The sequence below is a fragment of the Cibotium barometz genome, chromosome 8, assembly GCF_041138505.1.
Source record: "Cibotium barometz isolate CiBa-2024 chromosome 8, ASM4113850v1, whole genome shotgun sequence".
Taxonomy (NCBI): domain Eukaryota; kingdom Viridiplantae; phylum Streptophyta; class Polypodiopsida; order Cyatheales; family Cibotiaceae; genus Cibotium; species Cibotium barometz.
The window spans coordinates 44,844,344-44,859,561 of NC_141053.1; the positions used below are offsets into that span (position 1 = coordinate 44,844,344).

A 15,218-nucleotide genomic window follows, 5' to 3' on the forward strand; every position below is an offset into this window, starting at 1 on the left:
ACAATAGCACAAGAGAGAACAAACACAATCAGATCAATTGAATTCAGTTAAAATAAGAGGTCTAGCCCCACATGATCAAAGTGCTTGCTAGAATATGAGAAGAGAATGAAGAAGAGGAAGAGCATATTAGCATACACACTCTCAATTTATTCTTTTTTATTCTAGTAATAAGCTTGCATTACATCTTTCTCCCTCTTATCCTCTTCCATTATCAAACTCTTAATGCCAATGAAGGTGGGGTTTGGTAGATTCTTCAAAGTCAACACAAGTATATGAAATTCCTAGTATTCTCTTTAGTAGAATGACTATTTCTCTTTGTTGGCATGCTTCACATACTTTGTGTATTCTATCCACTTTTACTTTGGAACCTATAATGATGCTTTGGGCCTACATTTTCAGCTGCCTTCTCACTCGTTGAATATTGACATAATGAATATGCTTATGCCAAATGTCAATGTCTACACTCATACTTATATCATGTGTAAACATTATAGCCTTTACTTTAAGTATATTTACATCCAATGTAAACATTATGCCAATTATGTTGCCTCTTTAATCTCACACTAAAGAACCTTGCTCAACCATTTGTCGAATAGACATCGGGTTCTTTATAATGTTTGGAACATGAAGCACATTAGCCACGTACTTGATTTTGTCATGCTACATAGACAATGGCACTAACCAACATGTACAAGAGGATATGCAGTGTCATTACCAGTTTCCACATATCCTAGTTTTTCCTTTTTCTACATATCTCTAAACAACTCTCCATGAATATCAGGTGGTTAGAAGTACCCAAATCAACATACATACATCTCTAGAGTTTCTTTACGTCTGCAGTCATAGAACTAAGCATAGGACGTTGCATCACAAGAAGCTACTTACTTCTATCTTTGGCTTGCTTGAATATGTATAGCTCCCTTACTATAGCTTCCTGCTTTTAGTGTCATTCTACCTTTTATAGTAATTCTTTGCCATATTACTTTATTTTACACAATAATAGTACTCTCTGTTATTTTCATTGTGGTTTCTTTGTCATCCATCTCAGCCTCTGTGGCTCCCTCTGCCTCTAGAGTGGCGTATTCCTCCCGTTTGGATGTTAGATTCTTGTTGTTGCTACCCATGATTTTTGTTTCCAAAACAGGATGTACCTCGGCCTCTAAATTGCCTCTACCTCTACTTGTGTCTGTGTAGAAGGCCTATCCTACCTATTTCTAAAAGATGATTTACTCTTGACATTCATCTCCTCAATGTGATAAGAAGGCATGCTCGCATATTTCAAAAAGAGGATATACTCATGACATTCATCTCCTCAGTGTGATAAGAAGGGTTATAATATTCTTAAAGTTTGTGAAGCTTTCAAATAGATGCCCGATGAAACCATACTCCTTGCCAAATACATTCAATCTGGCTCTAACACTAGATTATCATCAGTCAACAGGAGCTCCAATAGAGTTAAGGGCATCTGTAAGCCCTTTCAATGAGTAACACCGATACTTATTGAAACTAATCATACTCCTTGTTTGCCAATCCCATTCAATGTGGCTGACACTAGGTTATTGTCATTAACAAGAGCTCTAATAGAGTCAAGGGCATCTGCACGCCCTTTCAATGAGTAATCTGATACTCATCTTATTCCTTTGCATGTGCAGTATACACTTCTTGCTTCTTTAAGTGCATCTTTCTTGTTTTACTTGTGCTATACGGCTTAACCAAGGTATCCCATGCACCCTTAGGTGTCTCGCTGCATCCTATATGACCAATCATAGCATCCAACATGCTAATAGACAACCAACACATCTCTTTGTTGGCTATCTCATGCCACAGCTTACAAGCCGGCACACTTATTGAGGAGTGACATTTTCTTTCGAAAGCTATGGCTCTTGTTGTCACGTGCATCTCACACTTGGATGCCACGTGGACATATCTAAACAAGAAGGTGCAAGACTTGGAGTGGAAAACTAGTCCCATGTGAGCCCAGTCCAGGGATGAGTCAGCTAGGTTTCTACTCCATGCATCCGAGGTAAGGTGTGCATTGTTCTGCATATGCGTCCGAGGTTAGGTGTGCATTATCTTGCACATGAAGTAGTGCAAGTCTGTGCTATGAGTCTCCCTTTGTAATGATGTCAGTGGTTCTGTGTATCTGATATAATACTGAATGCCATACCTTTGTGTAGACATGTAGCTTGCATGTAGAAGGGGGTAGCCTTTAGAGTTACCCCAAAAAGGGGTATTATATCCCGTGAATGCACAAGGGATAGGCCTTAGGCCACCCCAAGGGGCCCAAGAGGCCCATGGCCTCTTTCCACCAGCCAAGGATGCGGTGGTTCTGTCGGCTAGGTTATAGAAGAGCCTGGCTAGCCAACCGACATGCTTTGAAGGCCAGCCTAGCCAATTGGCTAGCCCATGGGCAACCAAGACTATAGGCGGCTAGGGCATCAGGGTTGCCTAGCAGCCTCGATAGTATGTGCATAAGTGGCCAACCTCCATAGGTGTGAAACGATGGGTTTTTATTAGCATTAAATGCTATTGCTGTTGCTGGTCGTCTCGTGAGCTTTTTTCAACAAAAAGGCTCTTGTAGAACTAGCCGACCAGCATCATGAGAAGGGCTATATAAAGCCCAGCCCCATAAATTTAGTTCATCTCATAATTCACAAGGTGTTGTAGCTACTCAAGGGCCAGGACAGCCAAGGGAGAAGCTAACGCAAGGGTGAAGGTTGGAAGGTCAAGGGCAGAGATCTATCTCAGCTAAAACAGGTTCAATTAGTCTTTTATTTTTAGATTTTATATCATTCTAATAAAAGCAAATACACCATTTGTGTTGGGGGGCCTATAGAGGGTATTTGAGACCCAATACTATGTCCTCTCTCTCTCTCTCTCTCTCTCTCTCTCTCTCTCTCTCTCTCTCTCTCTCTCTCTCTCTCTCTCTCTCTCTCTATTTTCTGCACATCTATTTTTAGTTTTGTGCATTATTCTTGTCGTGAAACGTTTCCTAATTTCTGAGCATTGAAGTTACTTATGTCCCCCAAAGCTTCCGCCACTTTTTGTCACCTGAAATAAATTCCCAATATCCTTTTCGCATGAGAAAGTTTCTCATCCTAAAATTACATGCTTGGAAGTTGTTCTTATCTAGCCCTTCCTAGCCATGGCTTCATTCTGCTCGAATTTGATGGTGAGGGCTTGTCCAAGAGTCTCCTATATAGGATGCTAGCATTACATAATGTTTGAAGATGAGAAGGGGGGAGCCATATACATCATGCCTCTAGATGATGCCTCTAGATGATGTGTCATGACCCTAAACCCTAAACCTACATCCCTCCCTCCGTCCCTCCCTCTCCCTCCCTCCGTCCCTCTCTCTCTCTCTCTCTCTCTCTCTCTCTCTCTCTCTCTCTCTCTCTCTCTCTCTCTCTCTCTCTCTCTCATAATAGAAGATATACTACCAAAAATTATTTTACAAATGGCCACATGGACGCCATATGATGTACTAGCTTTCCCTCACTAATTACTCCAAACCCCACGTATAGCTTGGAGTATCCTCATCCAATATATAGCCATGTCATTCTCCACCAAATGAGCTGACCCGCAATGATGAAGAGACTTGCCACAATAGTAGCCCTTTTATACAACCTATGTATGATGTAATACCCACTTTTGCATCAAATATGAAGGCATTCCTAATTAACTAGATATGCCACAAACCTGTCCACCTTAAAAAATCAAAGAAAACTAAATGTTTTGGGTTATCCGGCCTATTTTAAATCCCAAGGATACCCAAGTTTCCTTGGATACAATGTTGACTTTAGGAATAATCATTGCTTTTTTCGATTCAAGTTTTCTCGTAGGGAAATAAAGCCAAACTTTGAAAGGCACCTCAAATGAAATCATGGATGTCTTAATTTCACCTTTAGTTTTAGTTTCCCATTCACTTTGAGATTGAAGCATTGAATCCTCATTCCCTGATTCACTCTCAAAGAGTTGGTCTCTAAAGCATGGTTTTCCTTAGTTTAGCTCTCAACATTCTCAAGATTATCCAATGTGGTGCTCAATGTATAGGTCCCCTTTTACTGTGCTTACTCTGAGACTTTTTTAGAAGCTTGTTTGAAGACCTTGGAGGTTTAAGTGTGGTAGCATAATACCCTTCTATGTAGGTACAATTAGATTGGAGGGGTGTAAAGATGGAAGCTACATCCTTGATGCCACACAGAGTCTCTAGATCTTTCTTAGTTGAATACTCACTTGTAGTATCATTTATAGATTCTTCTTTTTATTTATTCTTTTCATGGTTCGATGGTTCGATGGATTAGTTTTGGTAGATAGTGCCTCTTCCTCTTGGAAAGGAAATCGGTACCCCTCTTCTTGTTGGTTTTGAGGAATCTTTTGGGTTTAACAAAAAGTGGTTCAATGTCAACTAATGACCCCCCCCATTGAACAACTCAACAAATTTGATCATGGTCTCTTGAGCGTGTTGTTTGCTAGGGATTTTAACGAGAGTCGTGTCCCATGGCTTCTTAGTATACCAAATAGCATAGTGATGTCTCCATAACTCTAATCATGAACTGTATAGCTCCCATCATTCACTAGGCTTGCAACAATGGTACATAATCACAAATAAACTATTTGAATGCTTATCACAAACAAGAATTTTGAGAGAGTGATTATCCCACCATTTTAGCAGTTGAGCACAACCTTATCAAGTCCTTTCACTAGATATATGAGGAGTTGTTTGCACATGTGAATGTGTCTCCTTTGAGGAGACACATTCACATGTGAGGAGTTGTTTGCACATGTGAATGTGTCTCCTTTGAGGAGAAAACTCAAGGGAGGAAAACAACCCAACTTGAGAAGTAATGTGCTTACTAACACCACTATCAAAATACTAAAAATGATGATCTATCACTAACATGCATACATCATGTTTAGAGGAGTCATAATCATATTACACAATCAATTTTCAATATTTATGTGCATAGCTCACTGACTCCTTCTTTTAAGCACTCCATCACTCATCCTTGCCTGACTCTCACAACGCTCTTCATCAGCCAAATCTACATGCATACCTTCTTGAGTGCTGCCAACCCCCCTGGTATCATCGTCCAAAGACTCCCCAGCACCTAATCCATCAGATGGAACAACATCCACATCATCCATCGCAGGTACCATACCACCATCAAGCTGTCCAAGAAAATCCAAGATAATGGAGTCTTCCTCCACGTTCTCCACATCCGCATCACAAGCCATCTTCACTTCATCAGAAGTCTGTACCCCATCCTCCTCCCTTGCTGAATTCTGCAAAGAATCGTCCTCAAAGTATCCTGTATCCAGCTCCTCTTCCTTCTTATCATCAGCCAATCCCAAGGCATCATCCTCTTTGTTTCCATGTGTATGCATATCCTCCAGATCCAAATGATCTCCAATAGAACCTTTCAACTCACTGTCATGTACAGCCATGACCTCCAAATCCAAAGAAGAATCCACTGGCAACTCCTCATCTGCACTTTGCTCCTTCACCTGCTTCTCATCCACCTGCACATGCTTTTCAAACTTTGGAAAAAAATCAGAAGGCATATAAAACATACCCCTTTGCACCTGTATCGGCCTTTGAGGCTCCTGTCTAATTAAACCTTGCATAGAACTCTTATCCACCTCAACCAAATTTACCTGCTTATCCCTTTTTGCAGACACAACACCTTCATACGGATAAATACCCATCTCCATCTGCTTTAAAACCTTGCCTTCCTTTTCCCTAGCAATCCTAACTGCATCATCAAATGACCTAGGATTCTTCAACTCAACCCTGACCTTCAAATGTGGTAGCAAACCATCAATAAACAAGCTCTTCTTCAGAAACATAGGAGGAACTTCTTGCTTTAATGTCATACACCACTTACTCCACAAACATGTAAATACCTTCACAAAATCGTCCAGTGATTGCCCATGTACCTGCTTCAAGACACTCAGCTCCTGCCAAAGCACATTAGGATCCTCCACTTGCTGAAAGCGCTCCAAAAGGCCTTCTTTCAACCTGTCCAAGGTCAAGACACCAGCATCCTTTGCTTCAAAATCCTTAAGCCAGCTTCGGGCTTCTCCCTTCAAGAAAATCTTTATCAACTTCAGAACCTGCTCTTCATCTATGACATGGTTGCTAATGCATGCCAACTCCATCTGCTCCAAAAAGTCACACACATCTTCACCCTTCCTGCCATGAAACTCAGGATAAGACCACATCCTGACAACCTGTACCAATCTCTGAGCTCTCCTCAATGGAACACACGCCCTTCCAGGCAAACAACAATGCCAAAGCAACTCCTCAGTGGAACAATCCTTGAGAAATCCTCAATCAAACTATACCAGAAAGAGCCACTCCTCAGTGGGGGCACCAGAAGGATGTGAGGTGAAAAAAAGAAAGAAAACCCTGCCTCTATAGCCCTTCCACCTCGCAAACTTGGAATAACACACACGAACGGGGGCACCACCAGCCACCGTGGAACTCTTCTTGCACTTCACCACCCAACCCACGCCAAACAGACAGCACCAAACAGGGGTACCATAGACCAAAGAAACACCCAGCAATATATATTCCAGATCACAACATTTCATACAAGCTTCTCCCGACACAGAAGCTTTACTCACACAACTCACAAACAAAACACTCAGGCCTGTCAGCCGAGGATACACCACATCCCCAATCACCACGAAATCCACTCGCCTGCCTGCTGTACCAGCCACACCAGAATGAACCCGGCCACTCACTCTTCAGAAGGCGCCCACACCAGCTAACCCTCGAGTCCTCTGCGACCCATCACTTCTGCATGTGTCGTCAGCAGCAGCTACATCATCATTTCTCTCTCACTCTCTGTGCTGATCCTCTGTCAGCTCGCAACAAACCCAGGCAGCTTATCTGCCCTGCTACCGGCCCACCACCAAGCAGCAACACCAACCTCTCTCTGTGCTTCACTCGGCACCCACTTTGTCCAGAGCCCTGTCTCCTAGGCGGCCCACACCAGCCAGCCTGTCACCTGCAGCTTATCTGCTCCCCTCTGTCCATCACCCGTCTCTTTCCCACAGGCAGCGCCCCACCAGCCTCTGCCTTCTCCTACACCTCCAGCTCGTCAACCAGCAGCCTTCTTTGTCGCCAGCACCCGCACTAGCCGTGCTCCAATCTCTTCACACGGGAAGGCTCCCCACAACCACACGATGGCCCTACACCATCTGTCACTTCACCTGGGAGGCTCCCATACTACCTCTGCGCTGACCAGCTACATTCCAAAGCCCACCGGCTTCTCTAGCCCGTCAGCCTTCGCCACAACGGCGCCTCCTCACTACGTACCTGCAGCTGCCGCACTGCGCTCCTCAGTTGCGCTAGAGAGCCCCTATCTGCTAACCATCCGCTGGCGGCTCCACAACCACTAGCGCTCTAACACTCAGCTGCTGTTTACACCAGCCCGTCGGCTGCCCACTCGCCTTTATACGGGAGGCCCCATCCGTCTCTGCTGCCCGTCAGCCCTCGTCATACAAGGCTTCTCAGCTTCATATACCTGCAGTAGCTACATTGCGTTCCTCCACCGCCTAAGAGAGCCCCCACCTATACACGATGGCCATACACCATCTTATCTGCAGCCAGCGCCGACTCGTCACCTTCGACCGTCTTTTGGAGGGTATACGTTGGCAGCCCTTCAGCGCTCCACGCAAACGTTACCAGCTGGCTATGTTTTTGTTATTTTATTTATTTATTTTGAAGATGGCCGTCATGTTCCTTTCACACTCATGCCCAAGACCTTCCACAACCTTCTTCAAATGCAACCCACACGAGTGCCCGCTGTACTTTGACGTGCCCACACATATCAAGCGGCCAAATGCTGAATATCAACTCCAGCCTACCCTCATTCCGGACAGGCCTGCACGAGCCCAAAACCAAAAGCATCCACACTGAACACCTAGACACGCATTCCACGGCCAAGTTTTTATTCACACCATGCATTCGTATGTACACGAGCCAAAAAGACCACTCAGAAAAACGCCTGACACATGGCATGCTACAATGGTTAGAAATGGCAAATTCTGGGTGAAACAACATTAAATTGTAAAGGACATTAAATTTTTCTAGGTTTCACACTAAATTGTCATTTTTCTGGGTTTCACACTAAATTGTCATTTTTGAAAATTTGACCTAATGTTCTAGTGCCTATAATAAGACTCTATGGCCTCATTTTTGTCATTTCACTTTCACTCTCCTCACTTTCTCACCCATGGAACTAAGAATACTGCACGTAGAGTACCTTCTTGACTTGCCAATGTTGCTGGTACTAGAAAGCATCCTCTATCATGGAATCGTCAACTGACAGGAGAGCGAGCAGGGTCCTCCAACAATGGAAGGATAAAATATTCCACCTCCACGAGGGCAACGTGTTGAGAAGACCCTCCCTACTAATATGGGTCCCCTTCCAACACGAGAGGAAGTCCAACAAGTAGGCGGAGGACATGGAGGGTCTACAAGTGAGGGGAGTGTGCCTGGTGTTTTGTATTTACAAGCACCTCCACGACAGCAGGTAGTAGAACCTCCACCAGAACCTCGTCATGGGTGGCAGCCCCAAGGGACCTGATTGGAAGAAGGCTCCTCATCCTCCAAGGCCTCAGAACCCGAATATTCCTCCACGTGCACCAAGGAGGAGGAGGAAATATGGAGTCAGGGTACTCCAAGAGATACACATATTTCAAAATTTTGTGGATCTCCTTATTCCCGAGGCACCTTTTCACACTTCTTGTAAAAGAAATCCTAGACTATCGTGTGCAAAGCCTTGCCTTGGGAGCTTTACGAGAAGCTACAGAAGCTTTTTTGGTGACCTTTTTCGAGGATGCAAACCTCTGTGCTATCCACGCCAAGAGGGTTACTATAATGACGAAGGATCTTAAATTAGCTAGACTTTTGCGTTGCCAAGACTTGTAATCAACAATGCTGCTATGTAAGAATTTATTTTTATCTCGATAGAAAGCTCAACTTTTTTTGTCTTGTCTCATTTTAAGGTTGTATAGTCATGGATTTTTGTTTGGAACACATTTTAAAATATGTAAGTTTGAAATATACTTTATTAATGGACCATGTGTAAAATTGAACTAGATTGCCCGAATTTTCTCATAGTAAGTTATAAAACACATAAGTGAAATTTTTTGTAAAATCTTCTAGAGAGTTTATAGATTTATAAAAAATATATATTCAATTGAATTGCAAAATTGAATTCTAAATTTGTAACAAAACTTTTCAGAAAAAAGAGAATTTTTTTCAAAGAATCCAAAACATTTTTTTAACCCTATGTAGGTCTTATAAGCCCTCCCCCCCAAGGCCTCAAGGGGACTGGAATCCTGTTTGCCCCATGCTGGCCCGGGGCTTTCTGGGGGCCAATCCAGCCCCCCTGAGGCCTGAGGGAGGGCCAAAGGTTCGTCTGGCTCGCCCTATGCTAGCCTGGGGCCTTCTAGGCCCATCCAGCCCCCCCCCCGAGGCCTAGGGGAGGGCTTGGAAGGCCTATATAGGCTTGGAAAAAATGTTTTGGTCTGTTTTAAAAAAAATAGAATCAATTTCAAAACTAATTATAAAAATTCAGTAAATTAGGACAAACTCAACTACAAAATTGAACTCCCTTGATTCAATTGCAAATTCATAATCAACTGCACAGTTAAAAAAATCACTTCATGTAAAATTCAACTACAAAAATATTGGCCCGTGAGGTTGTACCTTCAGCTTTTTCTACCTCTTCGTGTTGTCGAAGAAGAACTAAGGCCAGAGCTTGCTCCACCACTTGATCAATGAGCTCGGGCTTTGGATCTACCTCCTTACCCTTAGCTAAATCGGCTAAGGCAATGCAACTGAGACCTCAACCTTATCATCGGACTCTTGTTCATTCAACATGAGAATGAATGTTGAGATCCATGACAAAAAGTTGGTGCTAATGTTTCCCTTACCAAGGGCAGCCATTTCCTAAGTGGAGAGCACCTTGAAGTGCCCATCTTCTTGCACGGCTTGTTGGTACCTATGCAATCTCTTAGAATAGTTTGCATCGGTTTTGTTGATGTAGCAACAAGGAAGCTCGCAAGGGACCTAGAGAGTGTTACTGTTAGGGTTGATCACAACAAAGGGCTTTATGTATGTTTCCATGTACTACAAGGTCTCCTTGTAGTCCTATTTGGTGGCGAGGAGGATACTTGCTTTAAAGTTAATGGTGCAAGAGAAAATGTGAAATAGCTCTTGCTGGCTAGCCCACTCAGTCTTCTCTAGGGAATGCAAGAACGTTCTCATACACCATGGAATGATCCATTAGGATTGCGATGAGAGTGCAAGCCAAGCTGTAGGGAATGTATGCTAGCAAAGTGCGCACGAGTACTAGTGATACAAATGACAAAAATGAGGGAGGTCCTCTATTTATAGAAAAATTTAGGGTTTGACATCGACAATTTCACACTTAATGAAAAAGGGTCTACCCAGAATACTTTATTGAACGTAGTCATTTTTAATTAAAATAATGAATCCAAGTAATATATTTAATCAGAATATCCAAATAATAATTTTGTACAAAGTCATCCGAATTGAACTTATTTTGATCATTCAAGCTTGATCCAAATAGTCCGCGTCATTCATTACATTGTCGACCAAAAAAGGGAAAAGTTGGATTACAACGAAAAAAATTACAATGGCATTACCCAATTACACTCGTAATTACAATTCCAACCCATCCCTCCAAGAATCACGAACCATGAAAGACTTCTCCATATGTCTCCCAATCTACACAAACACATATGAACAAATATCATCAGAGTATGGATGGTTAAGAAAAATCTACTCAAAAATTAATGAGAAAAGAGCTAATACCTTTCGACATTCTATCTTGAAGCTTGCATTTTGTACTTCCTCAAATTGAGTAGTAGGTGTTCTCGAATGTCTACTATGCTCCATTCTTTGCTAGCGTTAAAGGTTAATGGTGCCATTGGGTAGTTTGATCGATAGTTCTATGGGTGAGTTAGCACCCTCAGATGACTGCAATAGTATCCACTCCCCCTTTTTCTTCATCCATCACTTGTAAAAGAATCAGATGTATAAATTTGAGCATGCTTTCAAGTATTGAAGTGTGATACTTGAAATCACAACTCTGCAAGAATATACATCTCCCTTATGCACCCCTTCCACTATATCCCATGCATTTCCAAATAAACCATTCATATGCTTAGATTGCAATTTCTTGCAAATGAACATTGCTAGAGTGGCTTGTGGCAAGAGCTTACAAAACACGTGCATAAAAAGATGAATGGGAGCATACCAACTAAGACCTACTGAACAAGAGGGCTTTGTAAATTTTAAAGAGGATTGGCTATCAATAATCATCTTTTGTTTGAAGGCATCTACAGTTCATTTGTATGGGATTCGCCACTCATTACTGCCTAATGAGGGAAATGGAAGCTTTTCAAGTCTTCCATAGTCTTTAGGCCTAGAGGGAACTATGTAAGAGTGTGTGAAAAAGAATATTCTATTGCCAAGAAGTGTCCCAGGGTTCTTGTTCGGAAATAAAACCTCACCTATAGTGGAATGGAAAGTATTAAAGGTCCATGTTATGCTCTTCAATGGTTGTTCCTCTATGTAACTTGATGGGAATATATCTACATACACAAAACCACCAAAAAAAAAAGTGAACAACAATAGAAGCAGGGGTATCTATAAGCCCTTTACTCTTCACTAAGTAATCATTTATACTCATCATCATCATCTACTAGTAATCCAATAGAAGCAAGGGTATCTATAAGCCCTTTACTCTTCCGAAGTAAACATTTATACTCAACTTTTCTCTAGTCACATAATGTAGCTCCCGCTTTAGCTATATCTTTTGAGCTTGTGTGTTTGTGCTACACATCTTCACCAAGGTGTCACAAGCCTCCTCAAGCATTTGTGCTTCCTGTATATGCATAATCATAGAATCTATCACATTGACAAATAACTAGTACAACACTTTTATGGCTCTTGTTTGCTTTGTCAGCACTGTTGGCTATCTTGGTTGTGTCTGTTGAGGGATGATGCATGTCAAAGCATCCAAGAAGAGTATCCAAAGTGTATTACACTAGAGCCCAAGCCCAAGCAGGAAACATTGATCCTTTTAATTATGACAAGCCGTAGATGAAGAGGTTGAGCGACCTATCCTTGAAGAGCAACTGTCAGGCCAAGGGGGAGAGTTTTTAGGAGCAACAAAGGGAAGGCATGTGAGGCAATTGGTGGGAGCTTTACTCTTGATAGGAGGACCTGCAAGAAGTAGAAGAAGACTCTTATTTGACAGGAGGACCTGCAAGAAGTAGAAGGCATGTGAGGCAATTGGTGGGAGCTTTACTCTTGACAGGAGGACCTGCAAGAAGTAGAAGAAGACTCCTATTTGACCCACTACAGGTATCTACCAGGCAAAGACCTAGGAGAGTACCTCTCAAACTATCCCAATGGCTCAACAACCTCCCAACCCTAAGGTCAAAGCAGCACAATTCAGAGGAAGGTCTAAAGAAGATGCTAATTGTCATGTGGCTCAGTTTGAGACCAAGTGGCAAGCAAGTGGGTATCAGGCTGTGTATCCTGACCCTATTAAATTACTGCAATTTGTAGCAACATTGGAAGGAAAAGCCATGAGGTTGGTTTAGCCAATATGGTATTGCACATTTTGCAACATATGCTGCACTCAGAGTAGCATTTTTACAAAGATTTAGAGAAGAGAAGACTCCAGTAGATGTCTTGTGAAGAAAATTAGGGACATCAAGCAGGGGAATATATTAGTGGAAGATTATGCTCAGAAATTTAGAATTTTGGTTTGATAGATTGCAGGGCAATGAAAGACCCATAGATGAAATGTTAGCAGGATACTTCTTGAAGGGTTTAAGGAAAGGTTTTGAAGAATGATGTGGCAAGCATTGACATTGTAGGTGGAATCAATAATCTAGTTACTGCTAGTAGCTAGAATTGAGAAGAGGCTTGGCATGACCAAGACCAGTAGTAAAAGCAGGGATAGCTCTGATTCAGAAGAAGGGTCAGAAGCAGAGTCTGAGTCTGAGCAAGAAAGTGAATCAGAAGTTTCATTAGCCAGTGAAGTGATGAGGGAAGTAAAGGAAAGAAGAAGAAGAAGTATAGTGGTAAGAAGAAGAAGGATAAGAAGGATAAATTTGATGAGAGGAGGATTCGATAAGTCAGTTAAAGAAAATTGGATCTTCTATTGTAGCACCAAAAGAGAAGCAGTTTTGTCAGATTTGTGAAAGAGAAGGCCATAGAACTTCTCAGTGCTGGTATAACCCTGAATAGGTTCTGTTGTAGCACCAAAAGAGAAGCAATTTTGTCAGATTTATGAAAGAGAAGGCCAACTCCCAATGGAGGTAGAGGTAGAAATAATGTGGAAGCTAATCAAGTAGCTCCATTTAGAGGAAGACCACCATTCCAGAGACCTCCTAGACCTCCAAGACCACCTTGGAGGAATCCAAAAAATAATCAGAGAAGACCACCTGGAGTAATGCCATGTGTGTATTGTGGTGCACCAGATCATTGGGTAGGCCTAAATTGTGCATTATGGTTGAAACATAGAGAAGAAAGAGGGATACTAGTGGTACAGTGCAATCAGGATGACCAGCAAAAGCAAGGTCTCCCAGTAGCAACAAAATCAGCATAGGCTCAAGCAAATGTGATAATAATTGACACGACTCAGCAACAAGAACCGGTAGAGGTGCATGAACCAAATCAAGAGCATCTTATCAAGGAACACTGTGATGAGTGGGCATGTGATTGCAACCAATGTTATGAAAATTAGGATGTTGATGTGATGGCTGTTACCAGGTCTAAAGGTAAAGGACCAATTGATTGGAAAACAATCAGATTGGTAAGCAGAAGGAGCATGTGGAAGTCAAGCCTAAAGTGAAGGGAGATCAAAAGGATTGGTTTGAGGTATTGATCAACTTTCCATTGCAGTTGTCCTTAGATCAAATGTTATGTATTATACCAGCATTCAAGGAGAGGTTGTTGAATAAGCTGCTAGGTAAGGAATATGAAGTTCAAATGAACCAAACAATTGAGGCAGCAATGCATAAGATTGATCCAGTAGATGTTGATTTTGTAGTTCCTGTCATAAAGGTAACTTTTCAGGGTAGCTTATTTGAAGAAGTGTTGCTTGATGGAGGATCTGGAGTTAACATATTAGCTGAGTCAGTCTATCAAAAAATGCAGTTGGGAAAGTTAGACCCAACACCTTTTCAGGTTAAGATGGCAGATCGGAGAAGGGTTCAACCTTTAGGGATTCTGAGGCAACAGTCCATTTAGATTGCAGGTATAAATTTTCTCGTGAACTTTGTGGTTTTGAAAATGGAGCAGGGAGATGCTTCTTATGAGATGTTATTGGGAAGACCTTGGTTTTCAGACTGGCTAAATAAGCAGGATTGGGGTGAAAATAAGGTTGTTCTGAAAAAAGGTAAACAGGTGGTAACTATACCTATGCTGGGCTGGAGGAACATTCCTTTCAAAGAGAGACCATTGTATGCCCAAACCATTAATTTGGTAGAGGAAGTTGAAGATGATGAGGAGGAAGCATTTTTTAAGGCCAACCCATCAATTGTGCCTGTCTTTGAAGTTGATGTTGAAGGGATCTTGCATAAGGAAGATGAGTCAATGGAAACAAGCTTTGATCTAGTTCCTGGTGGACAGGTAATAGAAGGATCTGAATTGATACAAATGGTAGATCAGAATGAAGCCTCTAGCTCAAAAGAAGCCCTAGCGCTCAAGAAGAGAGGGAAGCAGGGGATATGACAGAAAAGATATACAACAAGAGATTTGGAGGTTCCAACAGGGTGAAACAGGATGAGTTGAAGGAGCTCAATTTGGGCACAAATGAGGATCCAAGATGGTAAAGGTGAGCATTCATGTGGAAGGACAGTTCTTGAATGATCTATTTCATCTATTGCTAGAGTATAAGGATGTATTTGCATGCGATTATGCTGATGTAAAAGGTATCGATCCAGATCTGCACCAGCATCACATCAATCTTAAAGAAGATACGATTTCGATTGTGCAGCAGCAAAGATACAGGATGAATCCAAACTTTGCTCAACAGGTTAAGGTGGAGATTGATGTTGTTGGTGGCTATAGGATTAATCAAACCTGTCAATGAGGTGACATGGTTATCTCCTATCATTGTGGTGCCTAAGAAAAATGGCAAGTTAAGAGTGTG

The 15,218-nt window shown here is 42.1% G+C and overlaps 1 protein-coding gene and 1 pseudogene across 1 annotated transcript in view; both read left to right on the plus strand.

Annotated features, from left to right (window-relative positions):
* Positions 1 to 14,314, plus strand: part of LOC147636317 (aspartyl protease gag-polyprotein) — a 36,830-nt gene extending 22,516 nt beyond the window's left edge. The window contains exon 3 of the mRNA XM_086802106.1: positions 13,874 to 14,314. Coding sequence (XP_086658232.1) covers positions 13,874 to 14,314 — 441 coding nt within the window. The remainder of the gene's footprint in view (positions 1 to 13,873) is intronic.
* A 69-nt stretch (positions 14,315 to 14,383) lies between these two features.
* LOC147636318 (uncharacterized) lies at positions 14,384 to 14,898 on the plus strand (annotated as a pseudogene).
* The last annotated feature ends 320 nt before the right edge of the window (positions 14,899 to 15,218 follow it).